At 39.0% G+C, this 24217-nt stretch overlaps 1 protein-coding gene across 3 annotated transcripts in view; it reads right to left on the bottom strand.

Annotated features, from left to right (window-relative positions):
• The window catches only part of LOC121145117 (spermatid perinuclear RNA binding protein), a 129326-nt gene that overhangs the window by 23895 nt on the left and 81214 nt on the right, over nucleotides 1–24217 (bottom strand). For all 3 annotated transcript variants that reach the window (XM_040963860.1, XM_040963861.1, XM_040963859.1), the window contains 8 exons: nucleotides 21969–22113; nucleotides 17095–17186; nucleotides 16464–16559; nucleotides 15317–15428; nucleotides 14594–14691; nucleotides 14303–14414; nucleotides 1487–1579; nucleotides 928–1127 (listed from right to left, as the gene is read on the bottom strand). In XM_040963860.1, the coding sequence (XP_040819794.1) occupies nucleotides 928–1127; nucleotides 1487–1579; nucleotides 14303–14414; nucleotides 14594–14691; nucleotides 15317–15428; nucleotides 16464–16559; nucleotides 17095–17186; nucleotides 21969–22113 (948 nt within the window). The remainder of the gene's footprint in view (nucleotides 1–927; nucleotides 1128–1486; nucleotides 1580–14302; nucleotides 14415–14593; nucleotides 14692–15316; nucleotides 15429–16463; nucleotides 16560–17094; nucleotides 17187–21968; nucleotides 22114–24217) is intronic.

Genomic DNA, 24217 nt, shown 5'->3' with positions numbered 1-24217 from the left:
ATCACAGATGTGGGAGCTTCCCCTGCTGCCTCCCAGCACATGCATCAGCAGGAAGCTAGAGTGGGGAGCAGAGCTAGGACTTAACCCATGCACTACGGTTTCAGATGCATGCATCCCAAGTGAAAAGCTGCACCAGAAGCCTGCCTTCTACACTGATCTGATCACTACATGGCATGTTGTACGGCTGTGTATTCTGTCTGTCTCTGGGTCATACCTATGCCAGAAAACGAGCTCCAGGGGATGGCTACTTTGCTTGCTGCCACATCACTAATATGTCTGCATTACATTTCATTATTGTTTACATTCCTCAGTAAACTAGTCTTTTTGCTTTTTATTAGTTAAATGTACAAGGTGAAGTACTTAAGCCTTTGACTTTAGTGTAAATTAAAAGTATGTTATCCACAAAAATATATAAGACACGGATGGAGATGGAACAGAGGAGGAAATATTAACAAATTCTTAGAATTGCTATTGATGAACTATATTCAATCTGTTAAAAACTGAAAATAATTTTTAAATTGTTTTCAAAAGACAATAAAAATGAACCAATGACATCCTATAGCATATTCGGTTACATAACAAAATTTTTCTTAAATGAAAACCAATCTTAAGTCTAAGCCATCTTTAACATACTCTCCATTAGTCTGTAAGAGGTCAAATGTACTAAGAGTTCCACTCATTTGAGAAAATAAACCAACACACAATATATAAATATGGATAATCTTTTTCTCAGAAATACTCCAACTGAAAAGCTTTTGTTTAGTCTTTGTTGTATTTTCCAAAACAAATTATTTTACAATGGAAAAGGTAATTTTAAGATCTAGAGGTAATATTGTCAAAATCTTGAAAATACTATTAATTTACTATAAGAAAAAAAGAACTAGAAAATGAAATGGAAAATAAAGTATTGATAAACAAACACTATACCTTCACTGCTACATGAAGCTTGGCTGTTTTCTTGGATGGCCCTGAGGCTTCGTATGTTGTGCCATCCACATCTACAGACATGGTGAAGACCGGGGCGTGGACAGGGCCTGACTGAGACAGAAGCTTGTACTGAAGCCCAGGCCTGATCTGGTTCAGCCTCATTAATGCGTTCATAAGGTCAATTGCTTTACTGTCCAGAACTGTTGATGAGAAAGGAACGAGAACAGAAGCCAAGTAAAGAAAATAATTTTGCTTTAATCTATGCATTTTACTTTATGAATAACAAACAAAATCACCAAATTTACTTTTATAAATGAGAATTTAAAAACATACAAATAACTAATACATGCTAATGATAAAAAAATAATTTACATTACTTTTTATTTACCATTACTGTAACTTAAGCAATGAAGCTTGGACACACAAAACACTTATTCAATGACCAGTTTCTTAACTAAGTTATACTCTTAAAGAGCAGTTCAAATCAATCACACTCTTCACTATTTTCCAATGTGAGGCTATAAATTTCACATTTGTAAAAAATAAAGGTTTTACACACTTTTCCTTAGGTTTCGTTTCATCTTCTTATTGGGGTCTTTATCATCCCCCAATCCATCTTCAAAAGGCCTCTTTAAAGCTGAAGAGCCAGCACCTAAAAAGATGGGTTTGATTAGTTATCAATAATCATACTGACTCTACTCAAACGTGTCTAGTATTTTTAAGTGGGAAATCTGTTCAATAACCATTTAACTTATCATATTCGAAACTTAGAAAAGGCAACTACACTGCATTCTTTCTTCGAATTATTTTCACTTCTAACAAATATTTATTTTCCAATTTATTCTCTCTCTCTCTCACACACTCACACAAACACACACACACACACACCCCTATGCACATCTTATGGCCTCGATCGTGTGTGTATGTGTGTGTAACAGTTTTGTTTTTACTTTTCTGGGATGATGTAACACAAAGCCATCAGCTTGATATAAAATCCTCTTATTTCTGGCTTTGCTCCATCTGCAGCTCTGTAACATAATTTAGAACATCTCAGAATTTTTTCCTCTCCCCCAATACTCCCTTTTTTGTTGTTGTTGTTTTTAAACAATATATTTTAAACTTGTATGACGATAAAGGTTCATTACTGCATAGAAAAAGTTTATCAAGCAAAAAGAAAACAGTCTAGTGGGAATAGACAATACAAACAATAACTGAATGGTACAATGACAATTTCACCTACTCTGAATTTTACTTAAAGTTCACCTCCCACCTTCTTTCCTATCAACATTATAAAAGAGTTTCCATGGCCTTCAGAAACATAAAGCACCACAAAGCATTGCTGTGTGTGTGTAAGTATGTGCATTATTTATTCATCCCTGAAAATCAAAAATTATTTGGCCTCTGTTTGGTATATTCATCCACTATTTTTTTTTAAAGATTTATTTATTTATTAGAAAGTCAGATATACAGAGAGGAGGAAAGACAGAGAGGAAGATCTTCCGTCCCATGATTCACTCCCCAAGTGAGCGCAACGGCCGATGCTATGTTGATCCGAAGCCAGGATCCAGGAACCTCTTCCAGGTCTCCCAAGTGGGTGCAGGGTCCCAAAGCCTTGGGCCGTCCTCGACTGCTTTCCCAGGCCACAAGCAGGGAGCTGGATGGGAAGTGGAGCTGCCGGGATTAGAACCGGTGCCCACATGGGATCCTGGCGCATTCAAGGCGAGGACTTTAGCTGCTAGGCCACGCTGCCGGGCCCTCATCAACTATTGTAACAAAAGATTTTAATATGGATCAATTTCTTGGATCAAACTTAAGCATAAGGAAGGACCGCTTTACCAAGTTGAAGGAAAATCAAGGAAAAACTCATCAGTTGAATGGACTGCATTCCAAGCTCTTGGCTTCAGCCTAATCCAGCCTTGGCTATTATTATGAGCACTTGGGAAATGAACTATCAGGAGGAAGATCTTTCTCTTTTTCTCTCCTTTCAAATAAATTTATTTTTATTAGAAAGGCAGATTTACAAAGAGTATGATTAGAAAGATCTTCCATCCACTGGTTCACTCCCCAAAAGGTCTCTAATTCCTAGGGGTAAATGCTGACTTTGGCATTTGCTTGGGTCACTACTTCCACTCAGGTCAATCATTCTCAATGTTCTCTTCAGAAGAGAAGCTCTGCACAGGACTGTGTTTCTCTCGCACTGCAGGAAACTGTGAGCGGGAGAATGTAGTCTGTAAAATTAACAGAATTAGGTTTTTTTAATCACTGTTCCTCTCACTATGTTACATTAAAAGTATCTCTCTGATTGGTTGGAAATTATATATTGGCTTAATATTCCCTAAATTCTCCAGCAACATGAATAGAGTTCCTCAGATTAGAGGTCATAATATCATCCTAGCATTGGAAAAGAGTGGAAAAAAGTGGAAGCTAATCCTAAAAGTAATATTTTAAAAGGGAGAGAGTTTGGTTTATAAAAACAAGTAGCTATAACCTGTATAACACCCGGCAATATAAAGTCATCACTTTTGAAGTCTATGATAATCTATTAAAGTCTATGATAATCTATCTAACCCATACAGGCACCATATGAATCCAGTATTTTATAATCTCCAATACACCAACTTTATTCATCAATAAAACAAATATTAATTTAGCACTTAACTATATGCAGGACAATTTCAGCCATCAGACACACAACACACAATAAATCAATCACCATCCTCGAATTACTGCATACTCCATGGTAAGGAGTAAAAGAAGTTAAGAGAAAGGAGATAAGAAAGGTCAGAGAGGGGCCCGGCCTACTGTCTCAAGTCCTCACATTCAATGTGCCGGGATCCCATATGGACGTCGGTTCTAATCCCAACAGCATCACTTCCAGTCCAGCTCCCTGCTTGTGGCCTGGGAAAGCAGTCGAGGATGGCCCAAAGCCTTGGGAAGTTGCACCCACGTGGGAGACCTGAAAGAAGCTCCTGGCTCCTGGCTTCGGATCGGCACAGCGCCAGCTGTTGCAGGCACTTGGAGATTGAATCAACAGAAGATCTCCCTCTCTGTCTCCTATTCTCTCTGTATATCTGACTTTGTAATAAAAATAAATCTTACAAAAAAAAAAAAAGGTCAGAGAGGTAACACTGATGAGAGAGATGCATAAAGATTTGATAAAGACCAGAGAACATAAAAGAAAGCCAACTATTTAAGCATTTGGGGAAAGAGTCCCAGGCAGAGAAAAGAACTACGGAGGTCTTAAGGTAAGAATACACTATTAGAAAGGACTGAGTGGGCCCGGCATGGTAGCCTAAAGCTAAAGTCCTCGTCTTGCACTTACCAGATTACATATGGGCACCAGCTCTAATTCCAGCAGCACAGCTTCCATCTAGCTCCCTGCTTGTGGCCTGGGAAAGCACTCGAGGACAGCTCAAAGCCTTGGGACCCTGCACCCACGTGGGAGACTCGGAAGCAGCTCCTGGCTCCTGGCTTTGGATCTACATAGTTCTGGTCATCGCGGTCACTTGGGGAGTGAATTAGTAAACAGAAGATCTTTTTCTCTGTCTCTTTTTCTCTCTGTATATCTGACGTTCCAATAAATAATAAATGAATATTAAAAAGAAAGGACTGAGTGTCATGAACAAGGACAGGATACTGGTAGAACATGAGATCAGCCAAGTCATTCAAACCTAATGCCACCGGCTTACAAAATATCAGGGTCCCATATCCAATATAACAAAGTGAGCAAGCTGAAAAAGCATTCTAGAGCAGGGAGAAGACCTAAGCAAATACAAAATAAATATCCCCGAGAAGCAACAATCACAGAGTCTACATCTGAGAGGTGAGGAAAACCCTACAGTGAGGGCTTTCTCCAGAGCTATCAATCTATGTTTCTTTCTTTCTTTCTTTCCTTCCTTCCTTCCTTCCTTCCTTCCTTCCTTTCTCTCTCTCTCTCTCTCTCTCTTTTAACTTTACTTTCTTGGAAACTCAGGTCCAAACAGTGAAAAATCTTCCATCCACTGGTTCTCTCCCGCAAGTGGACAGCCAAGTGGAGCCTATCCGAAGCCAGGAGCAAGAAGTGCCTTCCAGGTCTCCCGTGTGGGTGCAGGGTCCTAAGCCCTTGAGCCATCCTCAGCTGCTTTCCCAGGCCACAATCAAGGAGCTGCATGGAAACTGGAGCAGCTGGGACATGAACCAGTGCCCAAACAGATTCCCGGCACATGCAAGGTAAGGGTTTAGCTGTTAGCTATTCCGCCAACTCCAGGTCATTTTAAGACCCACAAAAGGTCATAAAGAACTAACCAGAGTACTTCCAAAGGCTCCTGGGTCTCAATGGTCCAAAACTGAAATTCAAGACCACAAAAGTACTGGCGAAAATTTCACATTCTGGGTTAGTATGCTCAAAATGAGAAACTATGGGAACAGTCTGGACTTCACAGGACTGAAGCCCAGTTTCTAATCAGCTGAATCTTTGACTGTATGAAAATGATAGCAGATTGCCAATTCCATTGGCCATCTCTGAGGAACAAATATAGATCCCCTCTGGAGGAAGATATTTTTAACCAAAAATCAACAAAGAGCAGACAACAGAAAGAGACCCAAAGGGATCCAGAAGAAGAACCTTCCAAAAACAAATTTAATTAAAACTGAATTTCTGGCAGAAATATGAAATGAGAACATAAGATGAACAAAATATAAAATGAAAACTAGCACATCTGCAAGAGGTAGAGAGATTCCTGGTCCGTACTTAACATATCTATGAAACAACAGTTGATGGTTCAAGTACTTCAGTCTCTGCCACCCAGGAGAACTCCTGACTTGGTACTGGCCTGGCCCAACCCCAACTGTTGTGGCCATGTGAGGAGTAAAGAAGTGGGTGGAACATAACCTCCTCCTACTCTTGTCACTCTGCCTTTCAAATAAATAAATAAATAAATAAATAAATAAATAAAACCTCAGGGTATAAAATCTGCAAACAAAAATTTTAAAGTCTGACAAAATGATAACGTAAACACTAACAGGGGATGGTATTGTGGTGCAGTGGGTTAAGGCTGCCACTTTGAATTAACAACAACCCATGCTAGAGTACCAGGTCAAGCCCTAGCTACTCCTTTTCTGATCCTGTTACTGAACTCCAGAAACAGTGGGTAACTATTCCAGTATCTGACTTCTGATAACCACCAGGGAGACACCAATGGAGTTCCTGGCTCTTAGTTTCAATGTTGCCCAGCTCTGGTTGTTTTGGCCATTTGGGGAATAAACCAACAGATAGAAGGGTGTGTATGAGTATTTGTGTGTGTGTGTGTGTGTCTCTACCTTTCAAACAAAAATAAATAATACTAATGTCAAAAGAATGCATTCCTTAGAAGAAAACATTATGTTAACGGTATATTCAATAAGCTGGGAAATCACAAATACTACTCTATTTCATGAAGCTTTAAAAATCTTAAATTAAAAAAAAAGTAAAAACAAACCAAAAGGTTAATAGGAAGAAAGCCTAAGTATCAAAAATCAATGATATAGAACAGAAACATACTAGAAGACAATTCAAAAAAGTTAAACGTTGAACTTTTTTCCAGCGATTAGTAAGTATGAGTGATAGGATTAGCAAGCGAATGTGTAAAATATATTACTAAAGATACCATAAACAATGAAAAGTCCATGTAGGAGGGCATTCAGCCTGGCAGCCAATGAGAAGGTTAAGACACGCCTGTCCACAGAACTCTGTCTGGGTGAGAGATCCCCACTCCTTGCCTTATAACCTTCCCCACAAGGAAACCACATGCATGATGGCTTTGCTGACAAATGCATCTAAATATTTACCAGAAAAATCATATTTTACAAAAACTCTCCCAATAAAGAGGAAAATACTTCCTAACTGAATTTATAAAAGCAGTATAACCTTTAAGCCAAATTTAACAAAACATTAAAACAAAGGAAAACTGTTGGCCAACCTAACACAAAAAACCCTTACATTTGCGAATTGTCCATAAAACCTCCTATGATTGCGCAGAGTTGCTTTATTTGTGAAAAATGCCACTGAATAACCCATGGATACATGTTACAATTTGGATGAACTTAAGTTGGAAAGACCACATGTTGTATAATCCCATTTATCCTTGAAATGACAAAATTATAGAGACAGAGAAAACTTAGTGATTTTGTGGGTTTAGGGATTAGGGGAGAGAAGTGAGTCTGACCAGAAGATACCACAGGAGAGGCCTTTGTGATGACAGAAGAGTTACAAAACCTTAACACATGATAAAATTGCACAAAACTTATACACGCATTGCACCAAAGTCACTTTTCTGGTTTAAATGATTATACTAAATGGATTCTGGAAGAAACTGGATAAGGGATATATAGGAGCTCTCTCTTACCCTCCTTAAACTTGCAGTAAAGAGATTAAAAAAATAGCTCAATTCTCACACAATTTAAAGTACACAGGCAGGATCTGCTGATAGTTAGGAAATATGAAAAAGAGTTTTCAATAACCACTGAAAGACAAAAAAGACGCAGATGAGGACACAGTTTGGATTCTAAATATTTTAATTTTGCAATGTCTATTAGATATCTATACAGTGACTCAGAGGAAGTGATTCTGATACCTAAGTCAGAGTTCAAAGGCTGGCTGTTAACAATGACTTGTAATCTGCAACAATTTTTCACGTACAGAAGCTATTTCAAGTCAAGAGACCAAAAGAGATCCCCCAACAGTCAGTGTCAATAAAGGAAAAAGGACTGATGACTGAGTGCCAGGACACTTTTAGGACTTAGGTGAGGAAGATGAGGAAGAACAAACTTAACAACTAATAAGACATCATGGAGATAAAAGAACCAAAAGAGTAAAAAACTGGAAATCAAATGAAATACATTTTGTTTCAGAAAAGGTATTTGGCAAAACTAAACGCTGCTGAAGATCCAAGACAACAGAAATTATTCTACCAGCAGGACAGCAAACCGGTATACACAACTTACAGGGTCATTTCCTGACCTACAGTAACTCCTGAACATAAATGTCAAGGCCTGTACACATACAAATGCTGCTAGCAGCAAGACTTCCCATGGATCCAAGAACTAAAAGACCCAAATGTCCCTGAAAAGCAGAACAGGTAAACTATGGTGCCAAATTGTCATGAACGAATACTGCATACCAATTACAATGAGCAAAATACAGTTATCGGCAGCAACACAGCTTTATCCCAAACAATGCTAGACATAATCAAAACTGAGATTCAACTTGGTACAACTCCATTTTATTAAGTTCCAGGAAAAAGCAAACTGCTTTTGAAACCACACATAGGTGAGAAAGCACTAACCAAATCTAGGAATGATTTTCAAAACATTAGGAGTGGTAATTCCTGGAATGAGAAGGTAAGAATGAGAGACATATTTAAGAATACTTTCTTGGAAGCTAATAACGTTCATTTCTCAACCACGGCAAACATCAAGGGACTTAATAATTTCTTTCTTTCTTAACCTGCATGTTTCTCTACATATGTGCGGTGTCTCATAAAATAAATATGTAAGAAAGAAGAGAGAATTCAGATGGAGGAATAGGGTACGGACATGTTTACATGGATGGAGAAACATTAGCCGGTGTGATGCAGAGAGCAAATTCCAGGAAATAAAGAACAACAGCATGGGGTACCTGAGGACAGACAGACACGGGAAAGCAGCGGACACAGCAACGTGGTGTTGCTGTGACGGACACCCCAGTGGCATTCAGCAAGTGGTGATTGCACCAGCAGCTGGAACTCCAGCAGCAATAAGGTGGGAAGGGACTTTTTACTGGAAGCAAATGAAGTGAAGCCAAAGAATTGCCTCTCCTGCTGGTCTGTTTGATTTGACCAGGAGCAGAGACAGAGTGGCAGATTCCAGACAGGCGGTGCAGGAACAGAATGGATTTTACAGCCCAGTCCACCCCCTAGAACTGTAGTAGGCACCATTTTGTTTAAGAAAGCAAAGGCTGTGGACAGTACTGCACATACACTGAGCTGGGAGTGAACTCATTTCTGACTCAGTGAACTGCAATAACATGGCACCCTACAGGTTCCACCCAAGACAGGTCTAGGTGGCCCTCAGACAGCAGATCAAGAAGTCTAATAATGGCACATTAGGCACCATTTTGTATGGTGTGGAAAAAGGTTTTAAAGACTGCAGGGACAACAGTGAGCTGCGCATTCATGCACTGGTCCCACAGGAAAATAACACAGTCTTTTTAGCATCAAAAGGGTCCAAACAGGTCCATGTGGGCCTCAGACCTAACAGTCAACAGGTTCTGGGAAGATCAGCACCAACAACAATCTAATTACACAGGACATTTGGTGTCTCCATAATCCTGGGACCTGCTCCAACCAGAAGTAGAAGAAAGGTTGTACAGACAACAGTGCAGCTTCTGCATGGTATCACAGGAGGTAGAGAGTGGCAAGCAAGGAGGTGGGGCTATGGAGACCATGGTGGAAAACTAACATTACAAACCAGACCTGGAACTTGCTGAAGGAATTGGCACATGTGACTGACTGCAAACAAAGAGCTGTGTACCATTGCAGTAAGTAAAACCAAACTATAGACCTGTGGGTGACACAGCTTAGAAGCCTGCCACAAGGAGAAGAATCTGCTAACCAAAGCATAATGCAAGAGCAAAAGACAACAGCACACTGAATATTACTGAAGACTCCCCTGCAAAGGAGTAAAACCCTTTGCCAACCCCAGAGTTCACTGAGGAAGACATCGAGAAAATGAGAGATACAGAATTCAAAACACGTGGGCCAGGCGGCATGGCCTAGCGGCTAAAGTTCTCACCTTGAATGCCCCGGGATCCCATATGGGTGGGCATCAGTTCTAATCCTGGCAGCTTCAATTCCCATCCAGCTCCCTGCTTGTGGCCTGGGAAAGCAGTCGAGGACGGCCCAAGGCTTTGGGACCTTGCACCCGTGTAGGATACCCGGAAGAGTTCCTGGTTCCCGGCTTCAGATCGGCGTAGCACTGGCCATTGTGCTCACTTGGGGAGTGAATCATCAGACAGAAGATCTTCCTCTCTGTCTCTCCTCCTCTCTGTACATCTGACTTTGTAATAAAAAATAAAATAAATCTTTAAAAAAAAAAAGAATTCAAAACACCTGTTACAAAGCTTCTTATCAACAACGAGAAGCAAGTAAACTAGGCATTCAAGGATTATGTCACACTGGAAATGAATCAAATGAAAGCTGCTACATCAGAAACAAACAATACAGTGGAGCAAATTAAAGGTACAGCAGAGGGTCTCCAAAATAGAATGAAGACGCAGAAGAAAGAATCTCAGAATTAGAAGATATTTCCTGTCACCAGGGGGAAACAAACAAAAAGCTGAAAGCAGAGCTGGGTCAAGCTAAAAAAGTATTCAAGAATTGAAAGAAACTATTAAAAGGCCAAATATAAGAGTTATGGGACTCCCAGAAGGTGCAGAAAGAGAAGCTAGGTTTAAAAATGTATTGAATGAGATAATAAGGAAAAATTTCCTTATTTAAACAAAGAATTGGGAAACAACATCCAGCAGGGGCACAGAACTTCCAATAGGTTTGACCAAAAGCGATCTTCACCAAGACACATGATAATCAAGCTCTCTTCAATTGAACATAAAAAAAAGAGATCCTTAAATGCGCACGTGAAAAAAAACCAACTGACATACAAAGGAATGCCAATTAAACCCACAGGAGACCTCTCACAGGAAACTCTACAAGCCAAAAGAGGAGAATGGAATGACACATTCCAGATTCTAAAAGCAAAAAATTGTCAGCCCAGGATAACAGACCCAGCAAAACTTTCCTTTATCTTTGAAAGTGAAAGAAAATTCTTCCAAAGTCAAGAAAGTTAAAAGAATATGCCTCTTACAAACTTGCCCTACAAAGGAAACTTCAAGATGCTCTCAAAAGAGAAGAGGAATAGCACCCACTAAAACCAAAGGCAAATGCGAAGAAGAACATCCCAGTAAAATAACAACAGAAGACTAAATCAATGAACAATCCATTGCTAACAGGACCAAACTATCACCCATACACAGTAACCCTGAATGTAAATGGCTTAAACTCATCAACCAAACATCATAGATTAGTAGACTGAATTAAAAAACAAAATCCATTTGTCTATTTGTTGCCTACAGGAGACATGTCTTACCAATAAGATTAGCAGAAACTGTATCTCATGGATTTTGATTTTTTTTCTTTAGTTTCATCTCTTCAACACATTTTTTTCTGATTAAAATCTTCACTGACTCATAGATCATACAGAAGCATCATTATATTGAAGAAGGTTCCTGACTTCCTCTTACATTTCTTCAGCAATACATTAGTCATTCAGTAGCATGTTATTTGACTTCATGGTGTTGTTAATTTCTATTTTTCTTCCTTTGTTGATTTTGCATTGTGGCTTTTCATTTAAGGGGATGTATAATAACTGTGTAATGGAGACTATCATATCCTAGAGTGAGGATACAATGCAGTATGCATCTCTACTTCGAGACAAAGATGGACTCCCAGTGAAACTGTTGATTGTATCTTGACAACAGGATGCTGGACTCTCTGCCATTGTCCATGCCTTCAATGATGGACATATAAGACTGTGTATGAATAATTATACTTTAGTAATGATATAGGGGAACTCAGTGAGGGGGGAGGGAACTGAGAAGGCGATAAGGGAAATCCCAGGGCCTATGGAACTGCATCACACAATGATAATAATAAAAAGAAATAAAATTTTAAAAATAAATAAATAAAAATACATAAGAGCATGTTAAAAAAAAAAAGGAAGAAGGAAGAGTTCATTTGTCAAAATTTGCTGGACTAAAAACCAACCATTAAATGTTGTCATCAGCAGTGTTGAGGAGGAAAGATAATCACCACCGGTGAAAAACAGAGCACAAAGGGAGAGAAAGAAAAAATAGGCTGTTCTTTTCAAAAGCACTTCTAACATGCAGCGCAGAGAAATAAGATCCTGATGAAGTTGTAGAGTCAAGGGAGAATTTGCTTTTACTTTGCTTTTCAGAGAAGAGATACTATAGATGTTATATTGATGAAAATAATCTGATAGACAGGAAGAAACTGAAGCTAGTGACAGAAGAGGTAACTATTGGGCAACAATGTCCACTGGCAGTGAAGAAGTGATGTAACATAAAGGACAAGTAGAAAAGCTGAACTTAAGAGCTTGGGATTATTGCTGTATTGTGGTGGATAAAGCCCCCACCTGGCTGATATCCTATATGGGCACCAGTTCAAGTACCAGCTGCTCCACTTTCTATCCACATTCTTACCTAAGTGCCTGGGAAGTCAGCAGAGGATAGTACAAGTGCTTGGGACCCTTCTTCATCTCAAAAAGAAAGAGGAGGTACAAGATTTGGACTGGGGCCACAGCAAGCTAATCCCCCACCTGCAAACAACTGGCATTCCATATGGATGTCCATCAAGTCCTCCACCTGCAAGCAACTGGCATTCCATGTGGATGCCCATCAAGTCCCAGCTGCTCTACTTTTGATCCAGCTCTCTGTTTAGGACCCCACAGTCATGGGCTCCTGCATTCACATGGCAGGCAAGAAAGAAGCTCCTGCCTCCCAGCTTCAGATCAGCTCAGCACTATCCATCTGGAGAGTGAACCAGCAGATGGAAGAGCTATCTGTCTCTTCTTCTGCCTGTAAAAATTGGTCTTTCAAATAATAGATCATATATATGGAAAGAACTGGATGAAAAATACTAGACATAGTGATGACAAACGGAGAACAGAATGTAGGATTCTTGAAAACATGACTACAGTTAGACTTATTTTTTTAAAGATGTATTTCAATTTATTGGATAGGTAGATACACTGAAAAGGAACTAACAAGAGAAAGATCTTCCATCTGTTGATTCACTCCTCATGTGGTCACAAGGGCCAGAGCTGAGCCTATCCAAAACCAGGAGCCAGGAGATTCTCCCAGGTCTCCCATGTGTTGCAGGGTCCCAAGGTTTCAGGCCATCCTCAAGTACTTTCCCAGGCCACAAGCGGGGAGCTAGATGAGAAGCAGGGCCATTGCGATTAGATCCAGCGCCCATATGGGATCCTGGAGCTTGGATGGTAAGGACTTTAGCCACTAGGCTACCATGATGCACCCTTATTGGTAGAGACAAAATCTAAGGTGTGTCCATAGAATGGGTAACTGAGGTAAAGTACAAGAAAAACATCTATGAGAGTAAGTCAAGGAAATGAGATGTCAGTTTAAAAAAAGAGAGATCACTTAAAAGCATATTGAAACAACAAAGATTAACATTTACAGCCAAGACATATAATAGAATGATTACGAGACCTGCTAGGTCATAGAGCTGACAGGTCCAGAGTGAAAGCCTGCACATCCAGGGTTCTATTTTATGTTGTGAGCTGATGACAGACCAGCAGTATCCAGACATCTAAGACAGATTTTCAAATTTTGTGGGGGAAGAAAAATCCTAAGTCACAAATGGCAGAAATACCCTCATGAAAGAATGGAAAATTCAAAAATAAAATAACAAATAAAATTTTCATCTTGTAGACTCCCTGAACAAATTTTTAGATCCACTAAAATCCAGTTGTTCAAAAAGATTAATCACACTATTTTTGCCTCACAAAAATTAAGAAAATAACATCTACTGTGAAATTACATTATGAGTGCAATAATATCAGTGGTGCATCCCAGGTAAAGATATCTGGTGCTAAACAATCCACCTGCTACTCTAACAGAAGAGAATATGGGGAAAGAAATGTTTTGTGGCAGAGTAAGGAGATTACGTAGCTACTACACTCGATCTTAGCCAGAAGCCCGAGAAGCAACAGGAAATTAAGTAAAACCTCCTATTGGTATCTGCTGTATCTATGCACTGGGTCAGGCATTTAACAAATAAGATAATGTCCCTTTTGAGAGATGAGTCAACTGCTCAAGATCTAAAACTAGGAAAATAAAGGAGCTATGATTAGAACCCATGTCAGATTGATCCTAAACTTAAAAGTTTCTTTCTGCTTAAACTCTACTTTTAAATACTTCAATGTAAGTGATAGATGGTCCTGATTTTCCTATATGATTTTCTGCAGAAAAGAATATAAGCACTACAAAAGACTATCAGATGATTAGTAACAGTGATAACATCACCTCCTTATACCTTATCTCTTCTCCTTAGAAGTCCTCAAAGTGTGTCCACTAAGTTTATACAATAATGGTTTCTGGCCAACACAGTCAAATGAGTTGAAAACTAAGAATAAATAATGTTACTGCCGGGGACAGAAGAGAAAAAACAATTGGGAAGAAAAGCAATACACTTTGTTTTATGTGACTTCATTTTCACTCACCAAAGACAACTATGACCATCTTCATCACTGGCAGCCCTGAACCCTACAGAGAAACTTTCACACTCACCTTCTTTATCCGTAACTGACCAGGTATACTTCTGAAAAGGTTTACTTGATGGAAGGGGGTCCATCTCCAGCACTTTATAAATCTGGCCAAAGGCGGACAGTCTGAGTGCATGCTAAAGAACAAAACATTATATTTAATCAAACTGTAATAGCATCCAGCTAAAGAGATATTCATTAAACATTGGTGGAACAATAGCAGAGATCTCTTAGAAAGATAATTAAAAAGTATTCAAACAAAGCAATTCATAAATTAGTATGTAATAAAACAAAACAATCTTCCCCAGTCTTCTACCTGTGCACTGTGGGTAATATCTTCTTTTTGCTGGACCGTCATATAGCTCAGAGCATCTGTGGGGTCTCGTTCACAAGGATCATGAAGACCAGGACCCCCTGTGGCAAGGTCAGAGGCAGAGGAAAAGCACAGGTGGTGCTTAGAACCAAGCTCAGAAGTTAGTCAAAATAACATAAAAGCCAGGAGAAAAACACCAAAGTCAGCTCAACCAAGTGGCGTGAAAAGGACACTCATTCTCATTGTAAGCACTTAAATGTCCTCATTTGATACCTGAAGTCACTTGCTGTATCTAACACCAAAATTGAGTCTGACTGAGAATTCAGAAACAGAAGGATGAACCACCCCAAATCCTTAGAAGGATTACATATGGAAAATAAGATAAAGTTCAATTTTTATAAATTTAACACCAGACTGCAAACAGAATAAACTTTAGATATTTTAACCAAACATTTGCATTTCCAAATTCAGAGTTCTATGTAAAGCAAGTTCACGGCAGACACAGTAACTTATTAGTATCCTTTATGTTAGTACATATAAAACACAAATTGTAATTATTTTAAAAAGAGCACTTTTCCAATACTCATTCTAGTTGAAAAAATTCTAAGCAAAAGAAATCATAAGCATCATTTTCCTGTGCAGAGAACAAATTTACCATATACTTAGAAAAATGATTAAAAGTGAGATTTTTCTGATTCTTCTGCCTTCAGAGTTTGAAACCCTTACCAGGAAGTAGTATTCCAGATGCCAAACACTCCATTACTCGTCTCAAGGCCTCCCCAGCGCCCAAAGGTCTATTACAAGTACCTATAGACTTTTCACATATAAGCTCTAGTGGCTAGAAGATATTAAATTACAAATTAGTACATGCACCAAGTGTTAAAAGGATTCCAGTTAAATGTGAGCTGACATTTCTATTTACAAGGGAGGCCAAAAAGGTAAAGTCAATTTAACATTTAGGGCTCATTTAAACTTTTACCCATGATTATCAACTTCTACTCCCGTCAGTTTTAGGACCAAGCATTTCTAAGACATTTTCAGAATATATGTTGTAAAAATCTTCATTTTCAGTTATTCTGCAAGGATCACTTGAAAAACTATGGTGATCCAACTCACTTAAAAAAGATTAAATAAGCTTTCATGTAAGTTAGTAACAGCTAATAACTATCCGATGTACAAATACAGCCAACTTACCTCCTATTTAACTTAGCACACAAACTGCAATTATTTAAATGTCACTATTGAAATCTCAATTTCAGACGCCTGCTCAGGTACTATAATTAGCATAAATGAAGTACCAAACCTCCTTATTTAATAAAACATAAATTCACAATGCTACAAACTTAACACTTGCTATATTAATAGATAAATAACCCTTCACATTTCAGTTGTTTTAAAATGTTAAGTTAGGAGTCAACTGTAAGTTAATTTTATCCTATATATCCTGTGTCCACAATCTAGTGAAATATGCTGTTTGCTCAATTTTGTTATTTTATTTACTAATGTGGACACCAGCCAACCAGGCAACAATCTCCACTGTAATAGAAGGCAGCACTGGAAGACAACAGGCCTATCAAGTAGGCTTCTGTGGGCAATGGGGACCAGTGATGGATCAACCATCAGTGCAGTCAAGAGCAGGAAGGTACTTTTAAAGATACAACCTTTTAAGAAAAAAATAGAAAGCTCAGGTTCTATAACATAACTATAAGCATTAAAAAGAATTCATTAAGATACAGAAACTTTTTTACACAGCTAAAAACAATGTAACATACACTGGCTAACTCAGAAGACAGCCAATTTATACCAGTAGAGTAATTCTGCCAGATTTCCTCTAGCATAGCTTCAGACTTGACTTCGAACTTTAAGTACTCACCCATCCTTTCAATGGTGCCCACGTGGGGACTCTGTTGCACAAGTCACGGAGAATGCGGAGAACAATTACACATGATTTTAATCCATTTGCCCTTGCCTAAAACAAACAAAATTGTTCCAATATCCCTGTTGAAGCCCATTCTTCATTGTTACTACACTGATCCTGGACCAGGTCTTTAAAATACATACTAATGAAAACACCAATCATTTATCAATAAACCAAAAATAACAAGTTATCAAAAGTAGTAAAATCATGATTCAGAAAAGAGATTTTAAGGTTAATAAAAAGAGTAACAATACAACAGCTTTTGTAGCTTGCCACCAACTCCATCTCAGGCAACCTACCATCATAACTGATACCTTTTCTCAACCTTGTCTGTATTGTCTAAAACTCCATTTGAATTCAGAATACTGAGTCAAAAAAAAGAAAAACAGTCCTAATAAAGCATCACTAGTCATGCAAGTTACTTCAGGCACTTTATCTACATTAACTCAGTTACTAAAATCACCACCCTATCAGCCAGAAAGTGTCCCCCTACTTACACCCCACCTTACACAGAATTACTTGGCAGGTGTGCCCAATGAAACCTGCACATGACTACAGTAACAATAAACAATAACAAAGAGCCGACCTGAAACCATTTGGCATGTCGGAGAGACGCCAAGGCGTTCAGGCATTTCTGCCTGTCCAGTAAGTCCGGAGGATCTTTCATTGCAACATTTTCTAACGGTAAAACGGGACAAAAAGAGACAGAAATAATTTGACCAAGGGTTCCTGTCAAATTACCAAACAATTTTTTAAAAATGGCAGCATTTGAGTAATTAATACTCCAAGAAAATTTCATGATCAAGTTCTGTTGCATTCTAGTTACGTGCCCTACAATTACTTAACATGAACAGTCATCGAGCAGTTCTATGCACAAGTGCAATGGAGCATCAATGATTCCACTGAATAAACATGATGACTGCAATATACAATGTGAGATCTTACTAAGCATGGATGTCATCAAAGGGTCGAATTCAGTATAAAGCACTCTTTCCTTTCGCAGGGAGTGACGAGAGGAAATCTGGGAGCAGTCACATTAACAACTTCTTTTTATAGAAGAAATACTAATCCCTGATGAGTTTTTAAACAATACAACAATCAATTTGAGATTCACGGGAAAAATACTATGCCAATTAAGTTTGTTTTACACTTACATAAGCTCCTCCAACAAGATAGCCATTAACAGAACTCAAGTGTTACCTTGGGTTTATTATTTATTTATTATTAAAACCAAAACTTAAAAATTGAAATGTATTTTTTAAAGGATAGCAAAGACTACAATCTAATTGTGTTTTAACTTGCCTTGACCTTGGATTAGATAACAAAAAACAACAAAATTAGAATTCCAAACATGTGAACAATAACAAATACTCATGCCTGACAACGTGCCCTTTATGTTATTAGGAAACAAAACCTTTTAAAAATTTTTTAAAGATCTGTTCACTAAATGTGCATCATACAAACATTTCGTGAGCAAATTTTTTACCTGAGCAGATTATGTCAGGTTAATCTCTTTCAAAAATTCTCTCAAATCTAACAGACCATTAACACTGGTTGGTATTATCATGATGGCAATAATTAACTTGGTAGTATATTTGTGTGGGTCAACTGAGACAATATAAAGACTTTTAAGTAGAAGCAAGAGCACTGATGTTTTCTGGTTTCCTCATATCAAATGACTCTACTGTAGCAACAGAATGTTTTTCAACATTTATTTTAAACACTTAAAGAGAGAAGCAGAAAAGGAGACACAGAGAAAGCTCTTGCACCTGCTGGTTCACTCCACTGATAGTCACAATGGTCAGGGTGAGCGTAAGGAACCTGGAATGTCTCCCATGTGGGAGGGAAATGCCAAGTATCTTTTTATTGTTGTTTTTTAATTGGAAAGTCAGATATACAGAGAGGAGGAGAGGAAAGACAGAGAGAAAAATCTTCTAGCCACTGGCTCACTCCCCAAGCAGCCGCACCGGCCAGAGCTGAGCCAATCGAAAGCCAAGAGCCAGAAGCCTCCTCCAGGTCTCACACATGGGTGCAGGGTCCCAAGGCTTTGGGCTGTCCTCGACTGCCTTCCCGTGCCACAGCAGGGAGCTGGATGGGAAATGGAGCTGCCGGGACTAAAACCAGTGCCCATATGAGATCCTGGCATGTTCAAGGTGAGGACCTTAACCATTACACTATCGCGCCAGGCCCTTACCCTATTATCTTACAGTAGAGGCATCAGGAATGGAAGAAGCAAGTGAAGTAAAGGAAGTTCAGATAAGAAAAAGAAAAGCAAGCAAATTCTTTCTGTACTTTCTATCATTTTTGTCCAATGGCCAAATTTTAACTAACATCCTACTTTTGACTGTGACATGAAAATTTTAAGCAGGGGACAACTGAAAAATGTATTGTTAAATTCATCTAAAAGATTACAGACACAAACCCTTATTTTTAAAAGAAATCAATACAGTAGCTTGCTACAGTCAATATTTGCAGAAAAGAGATCCTGCTACAGACTTGAAAGGGGCAAGGGTTTGAAGAGAACACCTGCGTCTGCTCCGGATCCAAAACAGCCAACCGAGAGCTGAAGCAGGTCTCGGATATGGGGTTAAGGAATCGCCAGCAGCATTCCAACAACTATGCAAAGGGTCACCCCGAAACTCAACCTTTCATTCCATTTTTCCCTTATTTGTTGAGTGCCCTAGTAACTAATGACAGCTAAAACTCAACTCAACGCCTCTGTGCTTTTTCTGCGTGTTCCTTATGAGATACCTAATAACAGGGAAAGCTATTTGAAAGGGCCCTGAAAAGTAATCCTGCTTGTAAAACAGTAAATATGGCCACAGAAATTGTGCTCTTGCAACTGAAAATATAAACGGTGAACTGAAAAAAAAAAAAAATCAGACATACTTCTGTATATCTAACACTGAAGAGGCAAGTCTGACACTTTAATGCAGCACCATCCACTGACTCTGCCTGGTCTCAATCATGTACTTACCTTTGGCAAACTTTACCTACATGTTAGAAGTTAACAGGGCAGACTGTGTGTGTGTGTGTGTGTGTGTGTGTGTGTGTGTGTGTGAAGGTTGTTGCGACAAAGTTTGAGGTCGAGGTCAGGGTAGAGAGCAGGAAGTTGAGATACCACTGGGAACTATCTCCAAGAAAGATGTACAGTTACTTTTTTTTTAAACCAAGAGAAATATAATAACTAGAAACTGGGAGGAAAACATGAGCAAAGGGAGTGTTTTTTTTTCCAATCTTAGAAGCATCTAGAAATCCAGAACCTAAATAAACCCTTGTGCTGTCATCACAGGTAAAATGCACTACATGAGGTAGATGAAAAAACTGGCATGAGAAAATACAATTATACAATTCAGGTCTCAAATGCTTAATTATGCTTGATCATCCTGCCAACAAATAACAACAAATGTCTGACAAAGCCTACGTTAAATAAAAGGAACAAAGTACCCAAGAATGAATCAACGAGTCTGGAAGGTTAAAGAGAATGGCAGAGCAAATGTTCCTGCCATTTGGAAGGAGGGGCAATGAACAGGAGGAAAAACAGGCACTAAACATCAAAGTCAAGATGATTCCCTTTCCTTACATGATCCCACATACCATCTGACGTGTGTGGATCCTTCACTATCTCAAACACCTTCCCCACCAACTATGACTCCCCTACTTTATTCTGCAAAGATTTATTTATTTTTATTGGAAAGGCAGATATACAGAGAGAAAGATCTTCTGTCAACTAATTCACTGCTCAAGTGACTTCAATTGCCAAAGCTAAGCTTATCTGAAGCCAGGAGCCAGGAACCTCCTCCTCCGGGTGCAGGGTCCCAAGGCTTTGGGCCATGCTCGACTGCTTTCCCAGGCCACAGGAGGGAGCTGGATGGGAAGCAGAGCCACCACATGAACCAGTGCCCATATGGGATCCTGGAGCATGCAAGGCGAGAACATTAGCCACTAGGCAATCAGGCCAGGCCCCGACTCCCCCACGATATAAAAGATTCCATCTCATAATAGTTTCTAGCAAGTGTACAGTGTATGCAGACTGTGTTTAGCCTCTCTAAACAAAGGTTAAAATTAAAACAGTGGCATACCAAGCTTAGCGGCATCACTAAAAGTTTTAACAGTATGCCATGTGACAGAAAACCACAGGGAAAAAGAAGTATAATGTTCCTCAAAGCTTACAGAGTAAAGACAGAAATGCTGACAGCTCTAAGCAAAACCATGGGTAACCCAGTCTCTGGCAACTTCAATCTTTGTCATCCTGTGCTCAACTAGATTTTAACAGCTAGCATTACCAACTCTGCTTAGAAATGATTGGTCTTTATACACTTTATACTAGAGGGTCAAGAAGAACACAGCTTGCTGAAATTAACAATCATCTTGACACACCAGAATCATAGTTCTACTGGTTAAAAAAAAAAAACTGTCATTTAAGATTAAGTTTTCAGAGGTACTACAGATACTATCAAAAAAAGTACAAGCGTAAGTTTAGTAACAGATCAGATGCAGTATGATTTTAAAGTGACTCATAAATGTGTCTAATAGCTGCTGAGTACTGTATAGCTGCTTTTACTATTCCCTATCCTCTCCCACAATGTTTGCAGAAAGCCTGCTGAGGAAAAGCACTAACAGGGACTCCCCACTGCACTGTCCTGACTGACCGTGGCCCAAGGGCTGGCCCAGGATCAATGCCACAGGCAGGTTTCAGAAACATACGAAAGCCTGTCTTACAAGGTAAGATATCAAAACCAAACCAGCAGGAACTCATTATATTTGCCACTAGATAAGGACAGCATCGACCATGGAGCAATTCCGCTTAAGAAAATTTATTCAAAATAGTATCCTCCCTCTCAAACATACTAAATTGAAAATGTTAACAGGGTCACAAACTTGCTAGGAAAAAAAAACCTTACTAAAAGATCACTTACTGAAAAAAATCCTATTTATATACCTTCACTTTAAAACTAATTTACATATGGCAATTATAAATGTCACAAGCATGTGATGGCTAGAAGGCAAGAGCAATACGCAAGCAAGTTTGAAAACAATTCTGTATTGGACCACATTTGAACTAAAATGTCACCATTAGGCCAAAATACAAATAGACTGGCTGACACCAATAACTTAATGCAAAACTAAACACACAAACAAAAAATTCACGATAGCAAAATAGTACAAAAACTAGTGGAGATCAACAGTGATACCACAGGTTTTTTTTTTAATGAACATACTTTATATTTTCAACTTGCATGGTTTTACAAAATATACCCATTATATAGAAACAAAGTCATTTAAAATACTATGGGTTGTGAAACACACATGAAAAACTCTTATTTCCTGAATCCATAGAGAATACTTAACATGATATTCAAGAGAACTATCATATAATCAAAACATACACAAAAACAAATGCATGTATATATATCTCTATCTCTATATGTGTATATATATACACACACGCAAGCATACCTCCATCCTTCTTCTCCCATTCATCCCTAATGAGGGGGGAAGTGAGTATCACCTTCAAAGTGAGTGTGGGTTCTTTCGTGTTCCGAATTATAATAGAAGCCTCATTCACACATTGTTCCACTTGGTATTTCTCTTCTGTGAGTTTCTGAAAGTCATCAAGATTTCAAAAACACACAATTAGATTGAAATTTTAAAAATTAACAATGTTTGAAATGGTAAAACATATCATACTGCTTTGATGAAAGCAAACAAAATCCCTCTTCCAAGAGGGGAAATGCTTCTCTTTCCAATTTAGAGCCAAGCCCTCAGGATCCCTCCAAAAGCAACTGTCCTCCATCCATACTGTTAGCAAAACAGTATTTGAAACCATTCTTTGTAATATTTGAGATCAAAATGTAGCAGCCAGATTTTATGATAAATGGTAAGTTACTGTATCTGAAATTACTATCACGAACTGTAGAATAACAAATGGCTGAGCAGCTCTGTGAAGCAGAAGTTTTTGGCTAGAAGAAAATAAGCAGCAACTCTTACTGCAAAAAATGCATGACTAGTTACACTATATAGGGAATTTTGAAAGAACTGAGCAGACATGAATGAAAAAGAGCATCTGCCCAGTGACCGAGCAGGTCAGAAATAACTTCCACCCTTCTGTGACAGCAGGTCTCAGGTCATTCCAGTGAGACTTAGCCTCATGAGACAAATCATTTGATATCCACAAAGAAACCAACTCACCTTTCCTTAGCATAGAACTATAAATATACAATTAGGGGCCTCTTGAAAAACAACCTGTTAGTTACAATTGCATGTTATGTTTAGCATATCACTCGATACTAGATAATTTTTAAAGATTTATTTATTTTTATTGGAAAGACAGGTTTACATAGGGAAGGAGGAACAGGAAGATCCCTCTACTGGTTCACTCCCCCAAACTGCCACAATTGCCAGACCTGAGCCTATCCGAAGCCAGGAGCCTCCTCCACATCTCCTACGTGGGTGCAGGGTCCCAAGGCTTTGGCCCATGGTCTACTGTTTTCCAGGGCACAAACAAGGAGCTAAATGAGAAATGGAGCAGTCAGGACATGAACCAGCACCCATACGGGAGCCTGGTGTGTTCAAGGTGAGGATTTAGACACTGAACCATCATAGCAGGGGCTACATTATATAGTTTAATAGTAAGTTACACAAGAGCTTTCTTGGTGATGAAATTTACTATTCATTACAAAACATCTGTGCTATTGCAGTTTAAGTGGAGATATTGCCAGGTCTCTGGCTCATCAATTTGCATAGAAGAACTCAAAGCGATCTACATAATAGAATTTTACCATTAAGCATGCCCTCCAAAAGTAGAAAATAAAAGCTCATCATAATTTTGAATACAGGAAAAAGGAAAAAACCATGAAAACTGCTCATGGTATTTTGCCACTAAAAAAATTAAAGCTGTCTACTAGAGAATGAACCAAACTAAAATTTTCAATTATGCATGCAGATCACCCAAAGACATACTCTAAAATAATAAGCATATGGCATGATTAGACTAATTTTACGTGAGTCGTCCTTCATTCTTAGAAGTTCTAAGGTTACCCTAAAAAAGAGCATGGAGAGGGCTGGCATAGTGGCATAGTATGCTAAGCCTCCACATGAAAAGCCAGCATACGATGTGTGCAATATGTTGAATCCCATATGTTCTACTTCGAACCCAGCTCCCTGTCAATGCCTGGGAAGACAGCAGAAGATAGCCAAGTGGTTAGACCCCTGTACCCACATATGGGAGACCCAAAAGCAGCTCCTGGCTGCAGGCTTTGTTCATATCAGCCCATCTCTGGCAATTGCAGCCATTTGAGGAGTGACTATGGTGATGAAACATCTCTGTCTCTGATTCTACCTCTGTAACTCTGCATTTCAAATAAAAAGTAAATCTTATGGCACCAGAAACCTTGTCATGAGAAACGCTCCCGAGAAAGGTCTTTTGACGTTTATTTATTCAGACAGAAAGTGTGTTCTCATGCACTTGATATACTCCCCAAATGTTTGCAAATTGGCTATATGAAAGCTGGTAGTTGGGAACTCAAGTCTCCCAAGTCACGTCACAGTGCCGCCTGCATTCAGAGAAGATGGGGCCAGAGCCAGGGCTGAGGACTGGCCTCCAGTGCTCTCCACTGGCTAAGTGCTCATCCCGAGGAACAAGCTTCTCAACCCATAGAGTGTAAGACCGCACCACACCTTCCACACTTATGCCAAGAAAATGGCAG

This window comes from Ochotona curzoniae, unplaced genomic scaffold (genome assembly GCF_017591425.1).
Source record: "Ochotona curzoniae isolate NIBS_2020 unplaced genomic scaffold, NIBS_Ocur_1.0 scaffold_3208, whole genome shotgun sequence".
NCBI lineage: Eukaryota > Metazoa > Chordata > Mammalia > Lagomorpha > Ochotonidae > Ochotona > Ochotona curzoniae.
The sequence above is the reverse complement of the archived record's forward strand: the minus strand, read 5'-3'. Positions and strand labels throughout refer to the sequence as shown.